This window comes from Boeremia exigua (assembly GCF_020726555.1).
Source record: "Boeremia exigua strain MPI-SDFR-AT-0100 chromosome Unknown C7974scaffold_12, whole genome shotgun sequence".
In the NCBI taxonomy this organism is placed as follows: domain Eukaryota; kingdom Fungi; phylum Ascomycota; class Dothideomycetes; order Pleosporales; family Didymellaceae; genus Boeremia; species Boeremia exigua.
In genome coordinates this window covers 828,955-848,590 of record NW_025763529.1, presented here as the reverse complement: position 1 = coordinate 848,590, position 19,636 = coordinate 828,955, and the positions used below count along the sequence as shown (strand labels likewise).

The following is a 19,636-nucleotide window of genomic DNA, read 5'->3' as shown; positions in this document are numbered from 1 at the left end:
ACTTGCTATAAAGCCATCAGCAGGTGCGAGCACTGTCTTTGTCGACGGTTTTCGCTGTCAAAGTTGCGAACAGACGCACTTGAAACATCAGTTTCTTAGGCCAATGCACTACAGCCGCTGTCTAACCTGGTTGCTGTAATACATACACGTTGTTCTGGATCCGAGTATCACGCTTCCCAAGCATCCAGCGCTCCTCGATATCCAACATATATATAGCGAGCGTAGTGCTATCAAAGGACTCCACGATACAGCAGCAACCAACACCTCGTTCCCACCGGTCACACACGATAGAAACCACACATCATCACCGACCTCTCCATCTAGCCGTGCAATGGAAACCCCAACGCGCCGAATAGTACCTGCTGATCATGCTGACCCCGACATCGAGCTCGACGCCACCAGCCTGCACCCCGCCCATCCGCGCCCCGCAGAACACGAGTTCTCCCTCCCGCCCGTCGACGGCGGCAAAGACGCATGGCTCTTCCTGCTCTCCGCCTTCGTGCTCGAGATCCTAGTCTGGGGTACCCCATCCCCTCCGCGCTTCCCCCACACCAGCCAGATCCCCCCCACTAACACCGCCCCAGGCTTCCCGTTCTCCTTCGGCATCTTCCAGGAGCACTACAGCGCGCACGCGCCCTTCGCGGGGTCGCGCAACATCGCCATCATCGGCACGTGTGCGCTGGGCCTGATGTACCTGTCCTCGCCGCTCGTGTTCGGGCTGCTGGCGTGGTATCCTGGGTTCCGCCGCCCGTGCGTCGCGCTCGGGATGGGCGTTATGTGTGTGTCGCTGGGGCTGAGTTCGCTGAGCCAGACGGTCGCGCAGTTGGTTGGGAGTCAGGGGGTGGGGTATGCGGTCGGGGCGGCGCTGTGCTATAGTCCTGCGATTACGTTTGTGGACGAGTGGTTTGTGAAGCGGAAGGGGTTGGCGTTTGGGATCATGTGGGTTAGTGTGCGGGCTTTCTTTCGCGGGGGGTGGGGGTGCGCGTGGATGCGCGTTCGGGGTTGAGTGCGCTGGCTGACTTAGCACAGGCTGGGACGGGGCTCGGGGGTGTGATTATCCCGCTGCTCCTGCAGTATCTCTTGGGCCGATACGGGTTCCGCACTGCGCTGCATGTGTGGGCCGTCGTCCTGTTCGTGGCCGTCCTTCCCCTGACCGTGTATCTCCGGCCGCGTCTCCCCGTGGCGCAAGTCACCCACCACCGGCGCTTCGACATGGCGTTTCTGCGCAACAAGTCGTTCCTGCTGATCCAGCTCGGCAACGTGCTCGAGGGCCTGGGCTACTTCGTCCCGGCCATCTATTTGCCCACCTACGCCAGGACGCTCGGCGCCTCGAGCGCCGTCTCCGCACTCACGCTGATCCTGATCAACGTTGCCGCTGTCTTCGGCTGCATCATCATGGGCGGCATCGTAGATCGCTGGCACATCACAACGTGCATTCTGCTGTCCACCGTCGGATCCACGCTCTCTGTTTTCTTGCTCTGGGGATTCTCCACGAATCTGTCTCTTCTCCTTGTCTTCTGCGCTGCGTATGGGTTCTTTGCAGGGAGCTATTCGACGACGTATCCAGGCGTAATGAAGACGCTGAGGAACAGCGGGCAGACTACTGATTCGACGATGGTGTATGCAGCGCTGGTCGCCGGAAGAGGGATTGGAAATGTCGTCTGTGGGCCAGTGAGCGAGGCGTTGATCAGAATGGGGCAGGTTGGAGACAGTGGGGCGTATGCGAGTGAGTATGGACCGCTTGTACTTTTCACCGGTATTAGTGCTGCGTTGGGGGGCGTGAGCTGTTTCGGGAGGACTTTAGGGTGGTTCTGAAGGGTCAGTAGAGGAGGGTTGGATTGTGTGCAGCTGATCGATCGACGATCCCGACAGCAGCAACAAAAAGACGACAAAGATCGCCCTTGGCGAAATGTGATAGGAAGAGAATACGCCAGGGAACTTCCAGAGAGTACTGGGGTTGAGGCGGAGCCTATGCGACTATTCTGTTCTTTCGATAGCATATCTACAGCGTGGCTTGTAGGACATACTGTTCTGTCAGAAGCTATACGCAAATGGAGACGTACAATCTGTCCACTACATTGTGGGAACGTATTTGAGCTTCTCCGTACTGCATATGATTCTCACATCTCAAGAGATGATTGTATTCACCGCAGATTCTTAGGATCTACAACACTGACCCAGATATTCTCCTTATTCTCACTGTACGCCACCACCAGCTTCCCCCGCACCATCACCGCCGTCGGATAGCTAAACATCAGCCTCTTCAGCCCCCGCGTATCGGGCGCAATCAGCGAACTTGCATTCGTCCTCAGCACGCCGACGCCCGTGAAACCACCCTCGCCGCGCCCCGTCGCAATCGTCAGCGGCTGCCGCAGCCGCGCCGTGTTGTTGCGCGGGTTGTGCACGAGATAGCGCACATCCCCCGGCAGCACGCCGTGGTGCTGCTTGCTCCCGACGTCGGGGATGTCGGTGCGGAAGATGGCGTTGCCGTGCTGCGCTTCCACGGCGGGGTACCACGAGCGGCCGGACGGGGAGCGCGTGCGCTCGACCCACACCGCGTGGCTGATGGTGCTGCTGTTGCTGATGTCGCGCCAGAAGCGCTCCCAGTAGCCCTTCTTCGGCGAGCCGCGCCACACGGCGTGCGTGGGCTCCTGCATGTCGTGGATGTTGTCGGCGGCGAAGAGCGGCGTTTGGTACAGCCAGGTGCCCCAGGCGGGCGTGTGCACGGGTTCCTTCAGGTAGGCTTCGATTTGGGCGGCGTGGCGACACAGTTTCATGCCGTACTTGCCGTAGACGGTTTCATTGAAGCGCACGACCTCGGTCCAGTTATTCTGCGACGTCCAGCAGGGGTCGCCAACGGGCGCGCCGGTCTTGTCGATGACGCGCGCGATGCGGCCCGCGGCTTTGGTGCCCTTGTCGGCGTCGCTCCAGCAGAAGCGCAGCGTGGTCTGGGAGACAGCGTAGAGGGTGTTTTTGTTGACGGGGACCCAGGCGACAGGGTGGTGGGCGCGCTGCCAGATGCGGTTGTTGCACCAGTAGGTGTAGTTTGCGGGGTGGGACTGGTTGGGGAGCAGGGCATCAGGCAGGATGGAGAAGCCCTTGGACCAAGTGAAGCCGCCGTCGGTGGAGGTCGACAGCCAGGCGTCCTGGCCGGTCGAGTCTTCGTCGATGGGCGCCGTGGAGTACATCAGGTACGTGCGGTTTCCATCGTGGTAGAGCTCGGGGTGGTGGGCGTAGGTGCGGTTGACTTCTGTCCCCTTATATACAAGAGCTTCGGCATCGACCTTGAGCTGGGGGAATCCTGCGTACAGCTCATCTGTGTAGTCAATGGGCGGTGACACGTTCCAGTACTGCTCCGGTGAGGGTGCTTGAGCCCGCACTGTGGGCAACAGCGCCGCAACCACGGCAGCCAGAATTTGCATATGCATCGTGGAGCTTGTGGGGTAGACGAGTCACCTTTGCTGGAGGCATTGAAGATATACACGGAGCGACTCTGGTCAACTCTGGGTCAACGCAGGCCGAAGACGTGGATATCTGTCTGCAACATGGTTGAATTCCATGAATCAGAATTTATCCATGCAGCGACTTGTACCTTGTCGGCCTTGGACGTCGGCTGTCGCTTGCGCTAGATCGCGTTCAGTGCAGAGCTGCATCTATCTCGAAAGGCCCCCTGCAAGATGCGGGGTTCTGGAGATGGAGATACCCCGTGGGGAAGGACTGGAGTCATTGTCACTGGAATCGTAGTACGAGGCTATGAGTTTTCTGACAGCAGATCAGGGTAGCATAGCGGCAGCGTCAAGAAATTGTCTGAGCTGATGTTCATGTCGAGACCAGACGTCGTCTCAACGGAGATAGCACTAGCGCGGCTCTAAACTCCAGCCCCGCCCGAAAGCTCCAGCTCTAGCTCCAGCTGCAGCTCCGTCACCCCACGTCACCACCAACACCACACCATGTCCGTCGCCGCCCTGGAAGAGTACCGGGCCAAATACGCCATCCACGAAGCCTGCCGCGAGGGTCAAAGTACTTCCCCCTCTCCAAACACTCCCCCACTCCAGCCTAACACCCCCCAGCAACAAAAGTCGAGGCCCTCCTCGCCGCAAACCCCAAACTCGCCGCCCTCCGCGACCCGGACGACCGCCTGCCTCTCCACTGGGCCGTGTCCTACAACCACCTGCCCATCGTGCACCTCCTGATCCAAGCGCCCGCGTTCGACGTCGACGCCGCCGACGGCTCCGGCTGGACGCCGCTGCACATGGCGTGCTCGCGCGCCGACAGCGCCGCGGTAATCGCGCTGCTGCTCGCGAAAGACGCCGATCCGAATGCGACAACCAACGCGGGCCAGACGCCGCTGCACTTCTGCGCGTCCAAGGGCGGGCTCGACGCTGCGCGCTCGCTGCTCGCGCGCAAACCGCCCGCGAGTGCGCGGATACGGGATAAGAGGGGGCAGGTGCCGCTGCACCGCGCGGCGGCCGCGGGAAGCGTGCCGCTGATAAAGGCCCTGCTTGAGGCGCGCAGTCCGGTGAATGCGGCGGATAGGGACGGGCAGACGGCGCTGCACCATGCGGTGAGCGAGGGGCGGGGGGACGCGGCGCTGGAGTTGCTGCAGCGCGGGGCGGAGTGGGATGTCAAGGATGCGTGGGGCAAGACGGCGTTGGAGTACGCGCCGGATGCGAAGACGAGGGAGTTTTTGGTCAGGGGCGCGGAGAGGGAGGGGATTGAGTTGGAGTAGTGTGTGTGTGTGTGGTGATATACCCAGCATCAGCGGCGTTTAGCATTCGTTTAGACTCAATTCGAAGGAAGATACAACACGTCACGCCCGCCCCATGGTGCTGACCAGCTCGCGGTACATTTTCTTGACCTCGACGAGATCAGCCTCGAGCTCATCGGCGCGCTCCGTCTTCTCGCCCAGCATCTCCAGCGTCGTCTCGTAGCGCGCCGACACCTCGCCCAGCTCCCTGTCGAGCTCGGCGACGCGCTTCTTGTGCCCGCGCTTCTCGTCGACCTCGCGCATCAGCGCCACGACCTCTTCGCGCGCCTCGTCGCGCTGCGCCGCCAGCCGCGCCATCTCCTCCTTGTGCGTGGCCTTTTCCGACTCGAGCCGGCGCACCGCCGCGCTCATGCGCTCGACGAGCTGCACGCTGGGGCCCGCGCCGACCGTGGACACGGAGATCATGTCGTTGATGGTGCGGTGCGGGCTGGACATGTTGTCGAACGGCTCGTCGTAGTCGACCGTGTGGATGGACGGCGTGTACGGCATGTTAGATCCATTGAGGCTGGACAGGCCGGAGGGAATAGAGTTCTGGCGCTGCGGGGTGCCGATTTCGGGGGTGCGTGTGTTGGGGGAGGATTTCTGGCGCGGGTTGGACGGGCGCCGGGCGTCTTCCAGCATGCGGTCGATGGGCGAGAGCGTCGTGTCCATGCGAGCGGCTGTCGACCGGGGCGCACGGCGGTCCCAGATGCCGAGGGGATCGGGGGAGCGCTGCCGGTTTGAGATTGAGGGTGAGTCGGCGCGGAGGTGGGTCGAGACGGAGAGGGGGTTGTGCTGCTGTGTCTCGAGCTGCCACCTGCTCTTCTCCTCCTCAAGTCGCTGCTGGGACTCGGCTTCCCAGACCTTCTTCTCGCGCTCGAGATCGGCTTTCGCGTCTTGTGCTGCTGCCTCGGCCGCGGTAAGTCTACTCTGCAGTTTCTGTGCAGCTGCTTGCTTCTCGGAGAGATCCTGCTCAAGAGCCCTGGCTCGCTCGTTGATGCTGTCCAGCTCGTCTTCGAGACGGCGAGCTTTGGAGTTGATCTCGCGCGCCTTGCGCCTGATGTCAGACTCGCGCTTCGCTGTCTCGTCGCGGTCTTTTTCGAGCGCCGTTACTCGAGACGTGAGAGTAGTCTCAATGCCCTGCCAGTTCTCCGAGGCAAGCGAGTACTGAGTCTGGAGGGTATCGATCTGTCGCAGCAGCTTCGCCTGGGAATCACCGGTCGCGGATGAGGTGGCTTCTTCAGACCGGCTGCGTAGGAGCTCGAGTTTTGATTCAAGGTTCTGCCAGAGTCAGTAGTGGTTTGTTAGAATGAATGAGTCGACATACAGCAATCTCGCCGCGCAGCTCCAGCTCGGTGACGTTTGCCTTCTCCTGCTTGCTCCTCGCCTGCTCTTGAGACGCCTGGATCTCCTTCTTTGCGCGGTCCTCGGCGATCTTCTTCTCGATGCGCAGGTTTTCGAGGTCCTCCTGCAGCGACGCGGTGACCCTCTTCTCGGCCTCCAGCGCTCCAGCCTTGACCCGCTTCTCTGCATCGTCTGCTCGCGACAGTGTTTCGGTCAGCTGTCTTCGAAGTTCTGTGATTGTCAGATTGGCTTCTTCCCGCTCTGCTCTGATGGTGTTGATGTCCTTCTCGATCCTGTCCACGATCTTCAGCTTCTCCTGCGCAGCCTTCTCGCTAGCTTCTGCGCGTTTGGCCCGTTCTGACTGTTCTGTGATGCTCTTCTCGGCCTTTGCCAGCCGCTGCTTCAGCGTGGTGATCTCCTTGTTCTGCTCTTGCCCCTTTGCGCGCAGTTGCTTGATGGTCGTCATGTGCTTCATCTCCGTCTTGGACAGCTTCTGCCCTTCCGCCATGAGCGCAGCAATCTGAGCATCCTTCTCTGCCAGCTTCTTGTCCTGCGGCGTCGCATCCGAATCTGCCGAGGCTGCCTTGGCCGAGGCGGCCAGCTGCTGGGAAAGATACGTGAGCTTGGACTGCAGGGCATCGATGCGCTCGAGGTGCGAGTTCAGCTCGTCTCGGTGTGCGCGAACAGTCTCTTCGTGCGCCTGCTGTAAGCTCGAAAGCTCGGTGGCGAGGACATCAGGGTCTTGGGGGGAAGGTAGCTCGGGTTCGGCGGGCGTAGAGAGGTCGACAGAGGGTCGCGAGGGGCTGCTGTCGATGGAATGTCGCGGCGAGCTCGTCTGCGGGGTGACTATGGATGGTATGGTCATGGTAGGCATGCGTGCGCTCGTTGGTTGTTCAGAGACGGGCGGGGTTGGAGGTAAGGCTGCGGGGGGCGATGCAGCAGGCGCTGGTGGCTCAATCGAGGGCTTCGTGGTGTCGTTCGTATGCTCGTCCACCGCCGTGGCTGTCTCTTCCTCGACCGCAGCTGTTGGCGCATCCACAGCATCCTCCGCCTTCGAGTCAATGCTTGATCGACCCGTGTCCGCGCCCGCCACGATGCCGGGGCTCCGCAGCGCCGGACTGTCTGGCCGCGACCCCAGATCCGACGATGTTCGTGAGTTCTCGGCGCCCTTGGTCACGGCTTTCGCCAGGCGCTCCTGCAGCCTCGAGCTCGGTCGGCTGCGCGAAGAGTTGCGCGACAGCCCGCCCTGCTCCACGGCCAGCTTCTTGTCCACGGCCGCCGGCTCGCTGCCATCTGGCTTTGCGGCAGCGTCTGCCGGCTTCGGGGTGCCATCCTCGGCCAAGATGGTGTCGAGGCGCGACTCCAGGCCGGAGATGGCGCTGTTCCACCAGTTCTTGCCGCTCATCTTGACTCCTCTTGTTGGGTGTCGTGCCTGTTAACACGCGGGCGCTTTGTAGCATTCACCGTGAGCTCGTTCTCCGTCTGGGTCTATGCATCGCTCGTGTGCGCCAAAGGCCAGCGTGGAGGTAGGTACGTGGTACGCCGAGTAGCGCGTTGCGGGCACTTCGGAGGTGAGACGGGGATCGTTGGCTGCCGATCGCCAATTCCGCGGCTCGCGTGTGAACGGAGCAGGTTTGGAGATTTGGGCAGTTCGTGGGAGGCTATGCAGAGGCCGCAGTCCAATGCAAAGTAATCCACACGAAACGTGTCGACAGCCTCGTCATGGCCTACGCAGCCACGATGCATGGCGCGCGGCAGCCTTGCTGACGCTCTGATTGGACCGGGCCGCAGGACAGTACCGTACCAGCGACCCTTGCTTGGACCCTCTCCGGCTGCCCTACATACAGTCCTCCCTGCGACGTTTCGCAGAACTGGTGAGGCAATCTTGCACCATGTCAACAGATCGTCAGGCACTACCGCGGCCATCGACGCGTGCACCGAATCTAGCTTAGCCTTGATAGTCGCCGTCTATCGGTGACGACGTGATAAAGCATCTCAAGGCGACTATAAGAGCAAGGTTCACTTAAATAGCTGCAGGGATTCAGACAAACATTATCACATGAGAACAATCAAGATGCCTCTAGCCGTAAGTCCACGATTGAACGCTTCCACATCACCATTGCGGGGCTATCAGTCTTGTATCTGATAGAACGCCTCCATTTCACAAACCTAGACCAGAATGACTTACAAACCCCGCCGAAACCCCAAACTAACACCACCCAGGCAGTAGGACAAATCTGCTCCACCGCCGACCTCACGCACAACCTGCAGCAATGCCAGCGCCTCGTCAAGAAAGCCTCAGAAGCCGGCGCCGCCGTGCTCTTCCTCCCGGAGGCCTCGGACTACATCAACACCAACCCGGCCCTGAACCTCTGCAAATCCGTCGAAGACTCCGAATTCGTCCAGGGCCTGCTCCAAGCCGCCAAACAGTACCGCCTGCCCATCCACGTCGGCATCCACGAGCCCGCGCACGGCTCCAAGACCGCAAACACGCTGATCTGGATCAACGAGGAGGGCGCGATTACCCACCGGTACCAGAAACTGCACTTGTTTGATGTCGACATCGCCGGCGGGCCGTCGCTGCAGGAGAGCCGCAGTGTGGAGCCCGGGGCCGAGCTGCCCGCGCCGTTCGACTCGCCGCTGGGCCGCATCGGCCCGCAGATCTGCTTCGACATGCGGTTTCCGGAGCCGGGGCTGGCGTATTCGCGGCGCGGCGCGCATGTGGTGACGTATCCGTCGGCGTTTACGACGGCGACGGGGCGCGCGGGGCATTGGCATACGCTGTTGCGCGCGAGGGCGATTGAGACGCAGAGCTATATTGTTGCGGCGGCGCAGGTGGGGAAGCATGATGAGGAGGGGAAGAGGCATAGTTATGGGCATAGCTTGATTGTGGATCCGTGGGGGAAGGTTGTGGCGGAGCTGGGGGGCGAGGAGGATGAGAAGGGGCGGGGGCTGGATGATGGGGAGATTGCGGTCGCGGAGATTGATATCGAGTATGTGGAGAAGATTCGGAGGGAGATTCCGTTGCTGAGACGGGCAGACGTGTATCCTGAGCTGAAGTAGGGGTATATGCTCGCTGTCTAAGGAGACTACGAATGCAACGAGTCTCGCCGTCCTTTCTGCTGCTCCTCCTCTGCCCAGTCCCAGTTTCGACCCTGCATCAACCGCGCCTTGCCGTGCAGGTTCAGGTGCGACAAGGGGTGGTCTGGGTCGGTGGTCTGATCCTCAATCCTCCCCCTTACCTCGTCCACCGTAGTGTTCGAGCACTCCGCCAGCCGTTCCAGCAAAGTCGTGAACAGAGTCCTCCCCATGCTCCCAGGCTGCTTCTTCGGCCCTTGTGTCCTCGGTGGATTGAACTCGCCGTCTCCTTCGCCCCACCCTGGCCAGTCCCAGTCGTGTGTCCCATGATCGAGGTAGAAGTTTAGAAACGTTGCTTCAGCGCCGGACTTTGCAGGGCGCAGCAGGAGATCGGAGATGAACTCTGGCCCCAGCGTGAGAGCAGCCTCCGCAAAGCAAAACTCCAACTCGTTGCGAAGCGAGATCTGGTTCGCGTCCATAAACCGGCCGTATGTACGTTGGTGGATCCAGCCTGAGCCGTGGTAGCGCGCTGTGAGGGTGGCATGGTGGAGCACGAGGTACATTGCGGTGAGGGGGTCGCGAGAGAGGGACTTGATGAATGTGAGTTTGTCGCTGTGGTTCCCTGCGGAAATGTCAGTACTGCGCTCACTCGTCTATACTCAACACTCACCTATAGATGATACGCGGTACACCAACAGTAGGCCAGCATTCAGCAGCGCTATGTTGTGACCATCCACTGCATAGCAGTTCTGTCGCGACGACAGCGCATCCATCACGTCGTCCACGATGTCATATCTTTTCACGCACTCCGCCAGACACCGGTACCCGAATCTAGCGCAGCACGGGAAGTCGGTCGAGGCATGCGGTAGCTCTCGGTTCATAAAGGCCCGCGTAAGTGAGCGCTCGTAGATTCGGAGCACGTCTCGCAACCGGGGATGCACATATCGTAGTCTGAGTATGTCTCTGCCACTGTCGAACGGAAGATACTGGACAATCTTGAGGATGAGCTCCGGAGGCATGGCCGGCGAGACAAAGCTGAGCTGGGGCCCGGGGGAAGGAGCCGTGGTAGCCATGTTGGCTTATCTATATTATATATTCTCGGTGTAAGGAATGTGCTGTATTGCTAAAAGAAGAAGAGTGTGGTATGATGGGGTTTATAGAGATGCAGTCGTATATTGTTCGGCAGTAGCGCCCTTGACGTGATCAGGGCAGGTATGGTTCAGGCTCGTGAGGCAGGAGAGGTTGTAGAATCGCAAACGGTGTGTACATCGCTGTTGCTCATCTAGTCCATATATGTGACACGTGAAGGGTGAAGACCATGATGGATGATGGCGACCACCGGAGTACCTTGTTGTCCGGTCGCGTTGACGACAACGGTTCGCTGTCGCGACGATATCTGCACATTTTGATCATGGTTCCGACTGCCAGAGTGGGCGTTTGTTGCGCATTGAATGCTGCAATAATGTGTGAAGTGAAGTGCAGGTGGTACTGGCAAACGCGTGTTGGGTTCTACAGGTCACTATCTTGAACTGTGAAAGATAACCACCGATGTACCTCGGCTCACCTGCAGGGTCCCATAGGGCTAATGCAGGCAGAGATGTTACAATAGGAGCGATTGCGACATGGCTCGGCGGAGTCGCGCGGGGGTGGGAGCTGGGAGGCTTCCAAGAGGCGTTGATGTCCAGAGCACGGCCCAATCGAAGATGCTCCACTTGACCCCGCCTAAATTTGAGATAGACCCACTGTACGCGCACGACAGCTAAATTCCCTCACAAGTAGCTCATCTTTAGAAGTCAAGTACATATATTGTATAATTTATGAATCACGTTACCTGTAATGGGTCTTCTTCAGAAGGTTCATCGTTATCCACGCACACCTTTCAGTGCATACCTTGGCAGGAGCCCAGTTCGAGTCTTGTGGTGTTCGCTTCACTCCCTTGGGTAACCAGGGATGCTGGACGAACCTAAGCAATGAATGCAATAGACGAGTGAAGCAATTCAGCAGTCAGGCATTCACCATGAGACGGCGGCGCTGGAATACTCCCGTTTGGGTTGAAGGGCGTGTGTTGGGCTGGTGGCTCGACTGAAATTTTGCCATTTTGTTCTTCTTTTTGCTTTCTCGCTTAGCGTATCTAGCTGAAGTTACGTGCTGTTCCTTACTTGCTACGCCTTTGTTCTCTGAACACCAGCTGCGACTATACTATAACATATAGCTAAGAGAGTGGCTTAACCAGCTGCCACGGTGAGATGGAGCAAATACTGCTGCCTGCTCGTGTTATGTTGCGCCACTGCCGAGATGAATACCTGCTGCCTAAGGCACATGTATAGAGAGGTGTGTCTCAAGCAAGCTATCACAGAAAGTCACAGTTTCTGCTCTTGTTCAAACGCCAACATGACCGGCGTGAAAATCATCATCATCGGCGGAGGCATAGCAGGCCTATCCGCTTACCTGCACCTCCGCAAACACTACGATCTCAGGGAACATGAACTGCCCACAGTCACGGTATACGAATCACATAAGCCTCGTTCAGCAGCTTCGGATACTTCTTTACCAGATCAAACCAATCATCCGAATCAGTCAGTCAGCCTCGAAGCATTGTCCGAGTCGACAGCTATCGTAGGTGGTGGGCTCGGCATCTCGCCCAATGGCATGCGTGTCCTGCGTGACTTGAGCCCCGATCTGCACGACAGAGTCGTCGCTCAAGGCTTCGCAGCAGACAACTTCGTGTTTCAAGGTGCGAACGGGTGGACGTTGGGCATGCATAGTACGAGCGACAGAGCAGTAAGAGGAAAGGGCGATGCTGAAGAAGTATGCATTGCAAGTTCGCGACACGGACTTTGGTCCACGCTGAGACAGTACGTGACCGAGATGTATGGAGAGGATGTGATCAAGCATAGGAAGGTTACGCAAATTGTCAGAGATGATGGCAAGACGAGACAGAAGCTGCAAGTGCATGTGCTGAACGAATGGGGGCAGGAGGAGGTAGATCATGCCGACCTCGTAATTGGTGCGGACGGCGTCAAAAGCGTGGTCCGGAAGGCGCTCTTCGGCGATGACGAGACGTACAGTCCAATATACAGGTGAGAACCACTTCTATGGCTTCAAGTCTCGTACTGAGTAATCGCAGCGGGCAATCCGGGGTCGGAGGCTTCCACAACGCCACAATCCCCTCATCTATCGTTGACAAAAAAGCGATGATGTTTACATTCGGCGGCAATGGCTTCTTTGGCTACTCTTCGGGCGCGCCCGTTGCCAAGAAGCAGCTCATGTGGTGGTCGACATTCGAGACCTCATCCCTACCTGACACGAAGGACGTCGACCCTCGAACCATCAAAGACGCTCTTTTCGAACGCCACAAGCACTGGAACGACCCGATCATCCAAGACCTGATCAGAAACGCGGACGTCGAGTCCATATACCCGACCTGGATCATGCCAGAGCTCCCACACTGGGGCAAGCTCGGCATGGTGTTGATAGGCGATGCGGCGCATGCCATGGATCCAACAACCGGCCAGGGCGCCAGCCAAGCGTTGGAGGACTCGCAGGCCCTGGCACTGTCGCTGGCCGAGATTTTCGATTGCGAACGATACGGCCAGTGTAAGCCCACCTTGGGGATCGACGAGGCGATCGACCTGTTCTACAAGATCCGCTTCCCAAGGGTTCAGAAGATCGTCGAGCGCGGTAAGCAGCTCGCTGGACGCAAGGCCAGTGTGGGTGTTGTCGCCGAGTACACGATGTACTGTTTCTTGTGGTTGCTGATGAAGTTGCCCTTTCTTCGTAAGTAACGTTTACATGCCGCGGGGTTCCATCTAACCCGAGATAGGTAAACTGATGGTTGGCGATACAGATCGAGAGTCGTACTGCTGGTCAGCTCAGCAGCAGATACAGCAGGCGATGAAGAGCGAACTGAACGAGTTTTCACCCTTGCTTGCATTTCTACCTGAGAGATCTTCTCGGTAAATGAACATTGCAAACGATGGGCCTATGGAAGGGTTTTATCAGAGTCGATGATTGTCTTACCTCCTCCACTTGCAAGCTCCGTAATATTGTCTACATAATGAATACACCTCCTGCGAACACGATGATATACCCACCAATCCACTGAAATCATTTCTAATGCCAGCGTATCACGTCAGCACTTCCTGGAGCCACGATACTGATAACGCGCACGAATGACAGAGAAGGCGAACAGAGTAAAGGACGTTCACATTTCGAGAATCCTGCTCTATAGTATATAGGCCAACGTGTTTTTCAAACGATACCGTTATTTGAGCTTCCTACTGACTGTATCTTTGCAGTGCTTGCAGTCAGAGCCTAGCATATAACGAGGCTCGGGTAGCAGCTGTACGCGACCATGGCACATGTGAACACAATAGCCATGAAACCGACAAGGACGGAAGACATCAAGACGGTCTATCAAACAAAATACAGCACCAAACGAGTCAAATGTGTGCGTAGAGAGAACCGAAGCCAGACATTCCAAGGAAAGTCCTTGGGCAAATCTGGTTGCGTGTGATTTGGCGACTGCAGGGAAAGACCCTCGGGTGGCGGCGACAAATACGGAACCGAATGAACTCAGAAGAATCCGTAGCGTATGTTCCAGCATAGAATTAGGGTAACGACGAAATCCAATGTTCAGAGGAACTAAAAGAGTGCGCAGAACGTCTTCGAGAAGCACAAGACTATCTATTAGAGACATGAGCAAAGAGAAGGCCCATATCAGCGTTTACACCGCCTTCAGTTTCTTCAGATTGTGCTCAGCAGCTTCTGAGCGTGAACGTTGACGAAGGCAAGGCAGTGATCTTGCGACACAGCTATCGAAGTCTGCGTGAACACTAATGATACTATTCATCTATCACATGAAGACCGTTCTAGAACTCTCTGCAGGGCTCCCGAACTGTGAGTAAGAGCTTCCCCGTTCTTTCGAGGCCGCTCCTACGCTTCTCAGTCCAGATGTGTTGATGAGTCTGGTCAGTGTTTTTTGCACCGCGTCAGAGCTCCTGCCGTTTGGAGAGCATAAAACATACTGATGTGTTGGCAGTACAGCTTTTCCGCTGCGGGGGCACCTGGAATAGCGTTGAGATGTTATGCGGCTCTGAGAGTAGCAGTAAGAATGGCACATAAGAGGATCGAGTGAGCAGGATGGTATGAACAGTGGAGTTTCCCCTCATCAAGACTTCGGGATCTTGTATGCTGTACTTGGTAGGCCTTCAGAAGCATGAAAGAAACTATACATTATGCACTTCACTGCGCAAAGTGATGAATGAGCTGGTTTCATGCCGCCGGATGGATCAGAAAGCATTCTTTTCGTCCAGGGCTACTAGCCACTGAGATTGGTGATGCAGACCACTTGAGTATTCTAGCTCACGTATCACAGTCTTGATTAAGACTGAACGGAGATGGGGTTGCTGCAAAGAAAGAAAGTTGATCGGTCACATTTGATGTTCAGTAGCTCCTAGCATACACGTTGTCGGAGATCATGCCGGCTCCGAGTCTTCGAGTCCAAGCTGCCGCAGCACCTTCGCTTACTAGCACTGACATAACGGCTCTTACGATCGTGCTACGACTCTAGCGCTGCGCTCTACCAGGCACGCGTACGAGATCAGGAGATACACTCTGCACCAGCATCGGCACTTGGAACAGCCAGCACCTAGCGGACCACGCGAGAGTTCAGAAGCTAATTTGGAGTACCACAAGGTATCACCGCCCCTGAGTCAAGTGCCGGAGTCTGACTTGACAGCCTAGCACACCGGTGAGGTATCGTGGAACGAGGCTGATTACCTCTGCGCAGCGTTTGCTGTTTGCGGTCAGGGGATACCCTCTCAACGGTGAGAGACAGGTACTGCGTATCCAATCGCCAGTCCAGATCTCTCAGGAGAAGAGGCAGTCAGACAGCCTCACGCGATCATGAGAGCGAATACTCTTCTGCAGCATGCCATCTCACCAACTGCCGTCTGACAAGCGTGAGGAAACCGACAAACGGGCGTGCCAGACCCGCCGCATGCTCGACCACGCTTGCATAAGCTGAAGCTTTTGCGGGCCGCCCGGATGCTGTTTCGCTGCCAGTTGGCATTGCGATCTTCCGAAGCTTCTTGCGGCGATCTCGGTTCCATAGTTTGTCGCTTGTGCTGGCATTAGGGCTTACTATCAATAGCCTGCACAATATGATCACCGCTCGTGACGACTGTGTGGATTTCCACCTGCCAAGGCTCACCTGATGCTGATGGGCAGGCCGGATATCGTACATCGTTTGGCTCACCGTCTTGCGGTATCGGATTGGCCGTATTGGCAGCTTCGCGCTGGCCGCTGCTCTGGGGTCGACAGGGGTTTCCTAATTCTACGCTGACTGTGCTGTGCGTTGCAGGCCCAAATGTCCGCAGAATCTTGTTTTCTGAAGCGGGCCTATTGCAGGCCTGCATGCTGCAAAGCGTCCGCTGACGTGGTATGTGTCAGAGCACAGCTTTGCGGTGCTGCGGAGGCCAAGATAAGCGGGCAAGGCGGTTGCAGGGCGGAGCGAGGCTCATCGTCATGTGCTGATCGTGGAGACTTGCTGCGCCTGAGTCGTGTGCGCATCCATCGCGACCAAAGATACTCGGTCGGTAGATCGAGCGTAGGCGCTGACTATTGTTCGTGTTGGTGAACCCGCCGTGCAGGAGCAGCTTGAGGCTGCAGGCCGGAGGAGCTCGCGAGGAACTAGAAGCAACGTCAAACATCCAGCCTCGTATCCGCCCAACAAGTAAAACTCGCGGACAGCCAGTGATGGGAAAGGCGCAAAAGCTTGTGTTGACCCTCGTGTTGACGTCGCCTAGAAACCAAAGGGGCCTAACCAAACTCGCCTCCGCATTTACGACGTCGCCCCACGCCTTGTTGCAACCTCAACTCGACTACGTCGCACTAACATCATAACACTGCCCAACAAAACTCGTTTCCCCCTGCTTCTGCAGACGCTGGGTGTCGCCTTGCTGTATGTATTGATCATGCAACTCCTGCTTGACAGGTTCTCTGTCCGAGGCTCGATTCACAGGATGTGATGTATTGGGCTAAGCGCCGCGCGTGTAGCTACAGGGATACCACCGAACTTCTGGTAGTCGGGACTCGGTAGCGAGAGGGAGTTGTCTACGTGAAACATATCTCAACGCAGACATGTACAGACGCGACGCCGTCTATTGTGCACAATGCGAGGGCCTCCCGTTCTGACAAGCCAGGCAGGCACCCCGCGTCCTCCAGAGGCAAGAACTGCCGAGCTGACTGATGCAAGGCAGTGACATCGCCTGACGCTCAGACTTCTCTCCATGCACTGCAGAGCGGTGTACCTGTCATCAAAAAGCACCGAGGGGTCTCGCGCGTGCGGACCTGACGATGTCCGCGAAATGCGGCGCGGAGGTCCGCGGTGCCCTGTATCGATGACCCCGTGTTATTCATGGTGGTACCGGCGCCAGCCAAAGCATCTTTCGGATATTGATTGAGGAGATCCATACCCTGGGGCGATCATCTTCGCGGCACGCCTACGATAACGTGCCGCGACGGTGCCACGCTACCGACCGTATTCTCGCTAATATCCATCGTGTGTGGACGGCGAGCAGCAAAGGGCGTGGATGGCTGCAGCTAAGTCGGCAGATTCGACCAAGGATGACAGGGGTCGTTGACAGGGGTCAGGGGTGCGTTCATGCGGCCTGCGGAGCCCTGCGCCGTAGACCTATGCGGTCGTGACCAATGTGTACGAATGGGGAAATCCATGTGCATGTAGGTGCAGGTGCATTGTTCTCAAAAATGTTGGCAGGTAGAATTTGCACTGCCTTCAAAGAATTTATGTCATAATTGAGCTCACGCGATCGAAACATGTTAAAGTTCAGAAAAAGCAAAGGCACACAGACTGAGCTTGGATGTGATCATAAATTATGCTACGTGTCTGTGAAGGTGTCCATGGTATTGGTAAGGACCAAACGCTGCAAATAGGAAATTGGAACAGACGGTCAAATTAAAGCATCGAGTTGGTAGCTCACTTAAAATGTCCACCAGCCTTCTTGCAGGCTGTGATGGAGGCTGGTGGAGTGACTGTAGTGTGCCGGGTATATGTCGCGCCCCACGTAATCGTCTTGGTGGTAGTGGTGTATCCGATCCTGAGGCGAGTCTTGGTCGGTGTTGGCAGCGTGGTGGTGTAGGTGAAAACGCCAGAGAAGATGGTAGCAGGTGGCAGAGTAGAGGTGCTAGTCTGAGTGATAAGTTCAGTTTCCGTCGTGGTAGTTGCTGGAGCAGTAGAGGTCGAAGTCGTCGTGATAGGGGTCAAAGCTGTGATGGTTATGGTCTCGGAGTCTGGAGCTCGGCGCTGAAGGCCTTGAACCTTTGCACTGCGCCTCTGCTTGGCTGCCTCAACGCGCGCACGCGCCCATTCGTAGTCAACAGCACGATCTGAGCGGCGCATGTAACGCGCCTTGGATATAGTGGTGGGCGTAGCCAAGGCAGCGGGGTGCAGAAGTGTCGGAGAATAGCGACACGGCTTGTCTGGCTCAGGACGACCTGGCAGCGTACACGTGGCGGTAGTTGTCTTTGTGGTGGTGGCGTGGACTCGAGTGTTTGTCAGCCGAGTCTTGGTCAGAGTTTTCGTGGAGGTGGTGGTGACCGCCTTAGGCGTGATGGTTTTGGTCTTCCTGGCCGTTGCGCTTGGGATGACGACTGTCGTGAAGGGGCCAACTTCAGTCACAAGAAGAGACGTCGAGGTCTCCGTTGAGGTTGAAATCGGGAAAGTAGTCGTGACGACTGTCATTGTTGGCGTAAATGTGCTTGTCGCCTGTGGGCCAACAGTGAGGTAGAGATCTAACATGGTTAGCGTGAAGCACTTGAGCAACCAAGCACTGCATACCTCGCTGCCACGCGAAAGGCTGGGCTGGATAGGCTCCATTGTTGCCTAGAATGAGAAGAATCCAGTGCCCTGAGGTCATCTGAGCTTTGGTGATTGGACAATTCGATAGCTGTTTAGTGTCGTCTGGTGTTGTGGGAACATCGTCACACAGGTACTCGACATTCGATGGATCGATAATGAGAATGTCCGCCATATCCGTGTTGCACCCCTTGAAAGTCGAGACACTGGAGAAAGGATCGGTAGAAAGAGAGTTGATGAAGTAATGACCCTCATCTACAAAGTCAACTCCATAGGAGTAGCAGATCGAATCAGGGTCATACACAGGATCCGATGTGGCCAACGAGACAAGAGCAGCAAAAGCTGTCAGGGATGCATAGCGAGAGAAAGACATGATGAACACAGATAGTTCAAGATGACAGCCAAAGAGCGATTGTGATAGTGTATACTCAAACTAGCAGGCGGGCAGTGTCGTCTTTTGTACCTCATGGTCAAGCTAGATAATCCTATCATGGTCTCTAGTGACCTGCATGCTGGATACGAATGTTGACCGAAGAGCATCTTGGTCAGACGGCTTGACAAACTGCAAATAGCTGTCCAAGTGCCTTCTCTAGCGGTCAAGTGGAATCAATACATCGGGCTGAGGGCCGGGGACATGGCGCCCCACGGTAAGCTCACCAGCATCGCGCGCCCGCAGTCACGACTTGTTGAGATAGGGTCCTCTACGAAATCAGAGCTTGGTGAGGTCAAGGCCAGTGTTGTGGAAGAGACACGCTAATGCAAAGCCACTCGGAACCCTGTCGCGACGCCGGAAGTCCGTGCGTGAGTAGCGTGAAAGCCTATGCCCAATTTTAGGTTTTCACGTCACCACGTCTTCACATCCACCTGCATAGTCCTGGAGCCGATCTGACCCGGCAAACACGGCGTTATCGTCGTGTGACAAGCCTCGCGATAATGGGGCCTTGATGGCTGAGGCACAGCCAAAGACCTGCGCAGTACACTGGATTCCACCATTTGAATCTCACTTTCACGAATATCGTGCAGTCGGACCTTTGCGATCGAGTCCAAATTTCCGATCCTGGCTTCCAAGTCCTCAACGCACCGGATGGAGCTGTGAAAATACGTTTATTTGAACCTTCATTAGCGTTCGTGCGCATGCATCTCGAATTGGCTCGCGGGCTTCTAGCACATGCTACACGGCATGTCCAAGAAGCAGGTCATGCCACGTTCCGTGTGACGATGGTTTGCGTTTACTCCCAGATATGCGGGTCTTGAAGGCCCTGCTAGCTGAGCCTTACAGAGCCTTGATGGAGTGTACAACATCAGGGCAATGGTCAATCAGCGCTGAGAGCCAGCAATCAGCAACATAGCAGGTGATTCTGGGCCAGCTTGTCAGCCTCGTCACAATCCCATATCTCAGGCTCATCCACTAGGTACCCGCTGATGGGAAAGTATAACCAGCTACCCACTGGCTACTGCATGCATGGCTAGCGGCGGAGGCCGGCTTATCCTAGTTGCCTCTCACCGGCTTCTAGTTTGTGCCGAGTCTTTCCAATCATAGGGTTCGCACTATACTTTTATTCGCCCGCACTACAGCTCTGTTCGCGTCG

General features: G+C 56.9%; 7 protein-coding genes across 7 annotated transcripts; 3 read left to right on the top strand and 4 right to left on the bottom strand.

Annotated features, from left to right (window-relative positions):
- Nucleotides 1–47: 47 nt before the first annotated feature.
- Nucleotides 48–2,096, top strand: C7974DRAFT_367188 (major facilitator superfamily domain-containing protein). Its single transcript, XM_046139865.1, has 3 exons — nt 48–521; nt 585–709; nt 1,030–2,096. Exons 1-3 carry the CDS (start codon nt 332–334, stop codon nt 1,813–1,815), a joined length of 1,101 nt encoding a protein of 366 aa, XP_045992746.1. The 5' UTR covers nt 48–331; the 3' UTR covers nt 1,816–2,096.
- C7974DRAFT_403308 (uncharacterized protein) lies at nt 2,097–3,790 on the bottom strand. The gene has a single exon (XM_046142814.1). It carries the CDS (start codon nt 3,426–3,428, stop codon nt 2,145–2,147), a length of 1,284 nt encoding a protein of 427 aa, XP_045992745.1. The 5' UTR covers nt 3,429–3,790; the 3' UTR covers nt 2,097–2,144.
- A 711-nt stretch (nt 3,791–4,501) lies between these two features.
- C7974DRAFT_59454 (TATA element modulatory factor 1 TATA binding-domain-containing protein) lies at nt 4,502–7,791 on the bottom strand. Its single transcript, XM_046146924.1, has 2 exons — nt 6,075–7,791; nt 4,502–6,028 (listed from the first exon to the last, which is right to left on the bottom strand). The coding sequence occupies exons 1-2, from the start codon at nt 7,494–7,496 to the stop codon at nt 4,811–4,813; spliced, it is 2,640 nt and encodes an 879-aa protein (XP_045992744.1). The 5' UTR covers nt 7,497–7,791; the 3' UTR covers nt 4,502–4,810.
- A 374-nt stretch (nt 7,792–8,165) lies between these two features.
- Nucleotides 8,166–9,154, top strand: C7974DRAFT_417305 (carbon-nitrogen hydrolase; the record flags this gene model as incomplete). The annotated part of the gene is made up of 2 exons (XM_046144064.1): nt 8,166–8,177; nt 8,315–9,154. The coding sequence occupies 2 exons, from the start codon at nt 8,166–8,168 to the stop codon at nt 9,152–9,154; spliced, it is 852 nt and encodes a 283-aa protein (XP_045992743.1).
- Nucleotides 9,076–10,410, bottom strand: C7974DRAFT_59447 (uncharacterized protein). The gene is made up of 2 exons (XM_046146923.1): nt 9,840–10,410; nt 9,076–9,791 (listed from the first exon to the last, which is right to left on the bottom strand). Exons 1-2 carry the CDS (start codon nt 10,240–10,242, stop codon nt 9,181–9,183), a joined length of 1,014 nt encoding a protein of 337 aa, XP_045992742.1. The 5' UTR covers nt 10,243–10,410; the 3' UTR covers nt 9,076–9,180.
- A 1,150-nt stretch (nt 10,411–11,560) lies between these two features.
- Nucleotides 11,561–13,129, top strand: C7974DRAFT_417303 (uncharacterized protein; the record flags this gene model as incomplete). Its single annotated transcript, XM_046144063.1, has 3 exons — nt 11,561–12,249; nt 12,297–12,946; nt 12,993–13,129. The coding sequence occupies 3 exons, from the start codon at nt 11,561–11,563 to the stop codon at nt 13,127–13,129; spliced, it is 1,476 nt and encodes a 491-aa protein (XP_045992741.1).
- A 3,859-nt stretch (nt 13,130–16,988) lies between these two features.
- On the bottom strand, nt 16,989–18,742 carry C7974DRAFT_403294 (uncharacterized protein). Its single transcript, XM_046142813.1, has 2 exons — nt 18,030–18,742; nt 16,989–17,983 (listed from the first exon to the last, which is right to left on the bottom strand). The coding sequence occupies exons 1-2, from the start codon at nt 18,418–18,420 to the stop codon at nt 17,169–17,171; spliced, it is 1,206 nt and encodes a 401-aa protein (XP_045992740.1). The 5' UTR covers nt 18,421–18,742; the 3' UTR covers nt 16,989–17,168.
- Nucleotides 18,743–19,636: the final 894 nt, after the last annotated feature.